An 8,036-nucleotide genomic window follows, 5' to 3' on the forward strand; every position below is an offset into this window, starting at 1 on the left:
TGGTGGAGAAGAGAAGTCTCGGGAAATCCAGGCTTTGTTCATCTTTATGAGTGTAAGCCTGTCGGCACTGTCAGTTGGCAGGCGGGTACGCTTATCCGTGATGATTCCCCCAGCCCCACTAAACACCCTCTCTGACAAGACACTAGCCGCAGGGCAAGCAAGCACCTCCAGGGCATACAGCGCTAGTTCAGGCCATGTGTCCAGCTTCGACACCCAGTAGTTGTACGGTGCAGAGGCGTTACGGAGGACGGTCGTGCGATCGGCTACGTACTCTCTCACCATCCTTTTACAGTGCTCCCGCCGACTCAGCCTTGACTGGGGAGCGGTGACACAGTCTTGCTGGGGAGCCATAAAGCTGGCAAAGGCCTTGGAGAGTGTTCCCCTGCCTGCGCTGTACATGCTGCCTGATCTCCGCGCCTCCCCTGCTACCTGGCCCTCGGAACTGCGCCTTCGGCCACTAGCGCTGTCGGATGGGAATTTTACCATCAGTTTGTCCACCAGGGTCCTGTGGTATAGCATCACTCTCGAACCCCTTTCCTCTTCGGGTATGAGAGTGAAAAGGTTCTCCTTATACCGTGGGTCGAGCAGTGTGTACACCCAGTAATCCGTAGTGGCCAGAATGCGTCTAACGCGGGGGTCACGAGAAAGGCATCCTAACATGAAGTCAGCCATGTGTGCCAGGGTACCTGTACGCAACACATGGCTGCCCTCACTAGGAAGATCACTTTCAGGATCCTCCTCCTCTTCCTCAGGCCATACACGCTGAAAGGATGACAGGCAAGCAGCATGGGTACCCTCAGCAGTGGGCCCAGCTGTCTCTTCCCCCTGCTCCTCCTCAGGCTCCTCCCCCTCAACCTCCCCTTCCTCCTCCTCAACGCGCTGAGATATAAACATGAGGGTGCTCTGACTATCCGGCACATACTGTCTTCCCCCGCCTCCCTTTCCGAGCGCAAAGCGTCTGCCTTTATGCTTTGCAGGGAACTTCTCAAGAGGCATAGCAGAGGAATGGTGACGCTAATGATTGCAGCATCGCCGCTCACCATCTGGGTAGACTTCTCAAAGTTTCCAAGGACCTGGCAGATGTCTGCCAACCAGGCCCACTCTTCTGTAAAGAATTGAGGAGGCTGACTCCCACTATGCCGCCCATGTTGGAGTTGGTATTCCACTATAGCTCTACGCTGCTCATAGAGCCTGGCCAACATGTGCAGCATAGAATTCCACCGTGTGGGCACGTCGCACAGCAGTCGGTGCACTGGCAGATTAAACCAATGTTGCAGGGTCCGCAGGGTGGCAGCATCCGTGTTGGACTTGCGGAAATGTGCGCTGACCCGGCGTACCTTTCCAAACAGGTCTGACAAGTGTGGGTAGCTTTTCAGAAAGCGCTTAACCACCAAATTAAAGACGTGGGCCAGGCATGGCACGTGCGTGAGGCTGCCGAGCTGCAGAGCCGCCACCAGGTTACGGCCGTTGTCACACACGACCATGCCCGGTTGGAGGCTCAGCGGCAAAAGCCAGCGGTCGGTCTGCTCTGTCAGACCCTGCAGTAGTTCGTGGGCCATTTGCCTCTTCTCTCCTAAGCTGAGTAGTTTCAGCACGGCCTGCTGACGCTTGGCCACCGCTGTTCTGCCACGCGGCGCGACACCGACTGCTGGCGACGTGCTGCTGCTGACACATCTTGATTGCGAGACAGAGGTTGCGTAGGAGGAGGAGGAGGAGGGTGGTTTAGTGGAGGAAGCATACACCGCCGCAGATACCAGCACCAAGCTGGGGCCCGCAATTCTGGGGGTGGGTAGGACGTGAGCGGTCCCAGGCTCTGACTCAGTCCCAGCCTCCACTAAATTCACCCAATGTGCCGTCAGGGAGATATAGTGGCCCTGCCCGCCTGTGCTTGTCCACGTGTCCGTTGTTAAGTGGACCTTGCCAGTAACCGCGTTGGTGAGGGTGCGTACAATGTTGCGGGAGACGTGGTTGTGCAGGGCTGGGACGGCACATCGGGAAAAGTAGTGGCGACTGGGAACCGAGTAGCGCGGGGCCGCTGCCGCCATCATGTTTTTGAAAGCCTCCGTTTCCACAAGCCTATACGGCAGCATCTCCAGGCTGATCAATTTGGCTATGTGCACGGTTAACGCTTGAGCGTACGGGTGCATGGCGGCGTACTTGCGCTTGCGCTCAAATAGTTGCGCTAGCGACGGCTGGACGCTGCGCTGAGAGACATTGCTGGATGGGGCCGAGGACAGCGGAGGTGAGGATGTGGGTGCAGGCCGGGAGACGGTTGTGCCTGTGTCCTGAGAGGGGGGTTGGATCTCAGTGGCAGGGGGAGAGGCAGTGGTGCAAATGGGAGGCGGTGAACGGCCTTCGTCCCACCTTGTGGGGTGCTTGGCCATCATATGCCTGCGCATGCTGGTGGTGGTGGCTCTCCGGCTGATCTTGGCGCGACAAACCTTGCACACCACAGTTCGTCGGTCGTCTGCACTCTCAGTGAAAAACTGCCACACCTTTGAGCACCTCGGCCTCTGCAGGGTGGCATGGCGCGAGGGGGCGCTTTGGGAAACAGTTGGTGGATTATTCAGTCTGGCCCTGCCTCTACCCCTGGCCACCCCACTGCCTCTTCCAACCTGCCCTGCTGCTGCACTTGCCTCCCCCTCTGAAGACCTGTCCTCAGTAGGCTTAGCAAACCAGGTGGGGTCAGTCATCTCATCGTCCAGCTGCTCTTCCTCCGAATCCTCTGTGCGCTCCTCTCTCAGAGTTACTGCCCTTACTACTACCTCACTGATAGACAACTGTGTCTCATCGTCATCGTCCTCCTCACCCACTGAAAGCTCTTGAGAGTTGCCGGAAGTCCCCAGTCTCATCCCCCGCACTCCGGGAACTTTCCAAAGGTTGGGCATCGGTCACGACAAACTCCTCCGGTGGGAGAGGAACGATTGCTGCCCAATCTGGGCAGGGGCCCGAGAACAGTTCCTGGGAGTCTGCCTGCTCCTCAGAATGTGTCATTTTCATGTAGTGAGGAGGCTGGGAGGAAGGAGGAGAAGCAGCCAGAGGATTCAGAGTTGCAGCTGTGGACGGCGTAGAAGACTGGGTGGTCAATAGATTGCTGGATGCACTTTCTGCCATCCACGACAGGAGCTGCTCACACTGCTCAGTTTCTAATAAAGGTCTACCGCGTGGACCCATTAATTGTGAGATGAATCTGGGGACCCCAGAAACTTGCCTCTCTCCTAATCCCGCAGCAGTCGGCTGCGATACACCTGGACCAGGAGCTCAGCCTGTGCCCACACCCTCATTGGGCCTCCGCATCCTCGCCCCCGTCCACGTCCTCTAGGCATACCCCTACCCCTCAGCATGGTGTACTACGAACGCTGTAATTACATGTGCCACTTATTGGCGTGCAGTTGGAGGCTGACTTCGCTTACGGAACGCACAGCAGAGCCAGGAAACAATTATGCGCAAGGCTGGGTATTAATCAGCGACTACTCCCCCCAGCAGACACAGCGTAAACTGAAGACGGTCACTGCCAGGCCAAATATAGTATATTTTTCAACTTTTTGGGAAAATGCCCACTGCCTCTGATATACACTGTATTTGGATTTCCCTGTTGGAGGCTGACTTTGCTTATGGAACGCACAGCAGAGCCAGGAAACAATTATGCGCAAGGCTGGGTATTAATCAGCGACTACTCCCCGCAGCAGACACGGCGTAAACTGAAGACGGTCACTGCCAGACCAAATATAGTATATTTTTCAACTTTTTGGGAAAAAGCCCACTGCCTATATAGCCATTATACCTCTTTCCCTGCCTCACCAGTACTGCCCCTATACTCTGTAAAATGACTGCAGACTGAAGACGCTATGGTCTGCACGCCAGATATACAAAAAAAAAAAAAAAGTGCAACACTGCTAAAAGCAGCCTCAACAGTGCGCACACGGTCAGATGTGGCCCTAAGAAGGACCGTTGGGGTTCTTGAAGACTAATATAACACCTAACACTCTCCCTATAGCAGCTACAGCAAGACAGCACTTTCCCTGATCTCTCTCAGCATGCATCTGTGGCGAGCCGCTGGCGGGGCAGATTTAAATACTCAGGTGTCATCTGATCTCCCCAGCCACTCACTGCAGGGGGGTGGGATAGGGCTGGAATGTCACAGGAGGAAGTTGTAATGCCTTCCCTGTGTTTCTATTGGCCAGAAAACGGCGCAAACTTTCTGGGAATAAAATGGAAGTGACTCGAACACCGCGTGGTGCTCGTCTCGAGTAACGAGCATCTCGAACACCCTAATACTCGAACGAGCATCGAGCTCGGACGAGTACGCTCGCTCATCTCTAATAATGACAACTGAAAGATATGTTAAGGACATCCTGCAGCCACATGTGTTGCCTCTTAGAAGAACCATTTTCCAGTAGGAGAATGCTCGGTTGGACACAGCAAGAGTGTCAGAGGAGTGCCTCCACAACATTGCCAACCTCTGTTGCCTGCCAGTTCATCAGATTTATCGCCAAAAGAATATGAATGGGACAATCTGAGATGATACCTTTTACAGCCTATGAGTTAGCATGATCTAGAGGCTCAGTAACAGCAAATATGGATCCACATGCCACATGATACCATATGGAACCAGAATGTCCACATCACATCTTGCATCCAAGCTAGAGTTGTATGGATGAGGTACTAGAGCCTGCCTTGAAGTGTTCAGTTTTCCACAGTAAATTATTCTTTTGCACTAATATTCTAATCATTTATATCAGTGTAAGGGCGCCCACCCACTGGCGTTTTTTTTTCCTGCGTTTGCGTTTTGCGTTTTGCGTTTTTCCTGCACAGGCATAGAGATAACATGTGTTCCTGTCCACTGGCGTTTTGCGTTGCGTTGCGTTTTTTAACATAGGAACTGTCAGTTGCATATGTGTCCTTATTTTTCTCCTAATGCACCCATGAAAGTCAATGGAAAAGCCGCGAAAACGCGGCAAAAAACGCCGGGAAAAACGCCACGAAAACGCGGCGTTTTTCACGCACGAAAATCGCAAACGCCAGTGGGTGGGCGCCCTTACAATCACAAATATAAAGTTTCATTCTATTCTGACAACTCCTTCTAGGTACTTGAATTTTTTTGACAATGAGTATATATCATATAGAATATACAGTTCTAATTTAGAACTTTAAAACTCAGGAGGCCACTCAATTATTTTCTGATGCACAGAAATAATCACTACTGTCATTGTCCTCTGCAGAGAATAATTAACATTATTAAACACAATTATTGGTGTCTGCTTGTCTCTATAAAGTGTACCAGTTTCATTTAAATGGATATTATTCTCTCTGCATACCAAGGCCAGAAAAATGTTATTGTCTAAATCAAAGAAAGTTGATCGTCCATATTTTTCTTCATGTAGCAGAAGCAATTAGCAAAGTTGTAAACTTGTTGGGACAAATACCAGTTGGCAGGCAAAATATACCTTCTCTTCGTGCCATGGTAGTAACTCCAAAGTCTGAACTCTTGAGAAGATTTTAAATGAAAGCCCCATTGGATTTAACTTGTCCAAAGAGTTTCTATCTATAATCATCAGGATATTGACATAATCAGGACATCAATATTATTAGGACATCAACATGTGAGCTCATAAAGCCTGACACCTTCACAAAAATTCTGCTTTATTAATTTAACAATATTTTATGTACTTTTTCACCTTTTTTTTTTTACTTAACTACTGACCTTCCTCTAGTTAAAATATAGGTCCTCCCAAGTCAGAAAGAGCTGCTGAAAACTGTAAATCACTTACTGTGCACAGGACAAGTACTTCTTCAGTGTGCCAGAAAAAACGTAACACAGCTGCTCTCACCTGGTGTCCAAAGAAGCCATTCGTCCTGTCACAGGTAAAGAGCAGTATAGGACATGTAATACCGTACTATACTGTTGAGAGGCTTGACTAAATAGTCAGTCAGAGTATGCATTTCAGTAGTAGAATGGTTTTACCAGTGAAATGCTTATGCTGATGGGCTGAATTTTCCAGCAGACTGCACATGCCACAGATCCATACTGACATTGTATGTTGAATCTGGTTTCAAGTAATAAAGGTCCGAAGAACACCATTGCTTGTTGAAAATTTTGTATCCTTGGTCCATTGTATCTTGAGGGACCTCTTACTCTCACAGAACCTGGGGTTTAATTAGTTATATGGATAAAGGAAACCGTACAACAATGGAATTTATTTTTATATCATTTTCCAATGTCCCGGAATTGCAGTATTTCCTATTTACTTCATTTCTTTGTATCTATTGTATATCTGTAGCCGCACATATGTTTCTAATTGTTGTCTATAACCTCAGTTCAAACCTTCATACCCCTATGTACTTTTTTCTCGCCAACTTCTCATTTTTAGAAGAATGTTACATCTCAACGATTACACCGAACATGTTAAAAAATCTCCTATCAACTGACAAAACCATCACTTTCTATGGCTGTGCCATGCAAATGTACTGTTTTTTGTTATTGGGAGCCACAGAGTGCTACTTACTGGCAGCCATGGCTTATGACCGATATAACGCCATATGCCAGCCATTATTATATAACGTGATTATGTGTAGAAATGCTTGTGTTAAGCTTATCATGTGCTCATGGATCATTGGTTTTACAGTTGCCATAATACAGACATTTCTTACATTCTCCTTACCTTTTTGCGGACCCAATAAAATCAACCATTTCTACTGTGAGATTCCACCTGTAATGGCCTTGGCATGTACTGACACACAGTTTAACGAAATTGTTACTTTTATAATTGTCCTACTAGTAATTGTAGGTGCTTTCCTATTAACAATTGTTTCATATACACGGATCATTTGGACAATTATAAAGCACCATTCTGCAGCAGGGATTAAGAAAACTTTCTCTACCTCCACATCTCACCTCATAGTGGTGACTATATTTTATGGATCTGGTAGTGTGATGTATTTGAGGCCTAAGTCAACCTATGGTACAGATATGGACAAGTTTATATCACTCATGTATACTGTTATTGCACCATTGTTAAATCCCTTTATTTACAGTTTTAGAAATAATGATGTGAAATATGCAGTAAGAAAAATGATGCATGACATAAAAATAGGTTAGCCATTAAAAATATATATTTATTTCCTAATTTGACACCATTCACAGTGTATAATCATTTGTAAGTGTGCTTCCCTTCACAACCACAATTATGTTGATGTGTTAATGCCACTGCATACATTTTCATACTTGACCTCATGGTGATTCTACTTCAATAATTTTTTTTTTTTTTAATGCTAATAGTCCTGGTTAAAGGTTTCCAGAAGGTTCCCACTTCAAGAGAAAAAGGTAAGACAGTTGAGCAGTTATGCTCTGATAAATCTAGATAAATCCTAGAAATACCGGCTTTGCGAGTCTTGTGGTCGAACATAAAAGCTTCATACTTTGAGTAGCGGGGAGCCTCTCCTGGGCCCGCCAATAATAGGAAATGCTAGTTAGAGGTATTTATAAAACTCTTTAAGGGGTAATTAAAATGAGCTATCCTATATTAGAAATACCTCTTGCCCGTCAAGCATCAAAGTTTAAATCTGGGATAAGTATTTGTATTGCTTCTATAGTTTTTTTAGAAGTCTATAGAGGCAGGAAGCCCGTTGCTAGAGATATATTTTTCCATGTAAATAGGGAGGCTGTTATCATAGGAAATGTGAATGTAGAGAATATTTTAGATAATCTGGAAACTCACAAGAGGTTAGACAGTCTAGGGTATCTAGTAACACTGGATTTAATCTGAACCCAATGTTTTGAGGAGTCTACCAACCACCAACTTTGCAATTGGTTAAGGAGAGTAACATAGTAATAGTTCTTTATACAAGTGCACATCAATCCACCTTGTGAAGGGTGAAGAAATAACACCATGGTTGATATTCGTGCTCTTTGACTCTGCCATATGAAGAGCATTATCAATCTTTGAATTCTACTCAAAATTACATTGAGCACAACCACTGGGAGGTTCCGAAATAAATACAGGATTTTAGGTAGTAATAGCATTTGAGCAATCGCT

General features: G+C 47.2%; 1 protein-coding gene across 1 annotated transcript; it reads left to right on the forward strand.

Annotated features, from left to right (window-relative positions):
* Positions 1–6,166: 6,166 nt before the first annotated feature.
* Positions 6,167–7,099, forward strand: LOC136633552 (olfactory receptor 5A2-like). Its single transcript, XM_066609313.1, has one exon. The coding sequence runs from the start codon at positions 6,167–6,169 to the stop codon at positions 7,097–7,099; it is 933 nt and encodes a 310-aa protein (XP_066465410.1).
* Positions 7,100–8,036: the final 937 nt, after the last annotated feature.

This window comes from Eleutherodactylus coqui, chromosome 6, assembly GCF_035609145.1.
Source record: "Eleutherodactylus coqui strain aEleCoq1 chromosome 6, aEleCoq1.hap1, whole genome shotgun sequence".
Lineage (NCBI taxonomy): Eukaryota > Metazoa > Chordata > Amphibia > Anura > Eleutherodactylidae > Eleutherodactylus > Eleutherodactylus coqui.

Bases quoted from the DNA above. Each gene is read 5' to 3' on its own strand.
- LOC136633552 (XM_066609313.1), top strand. From the start codon at position 6,167: ATGGATAAAGGAAACCGTACAACAATGGAATTTATTTTTATATCATTT.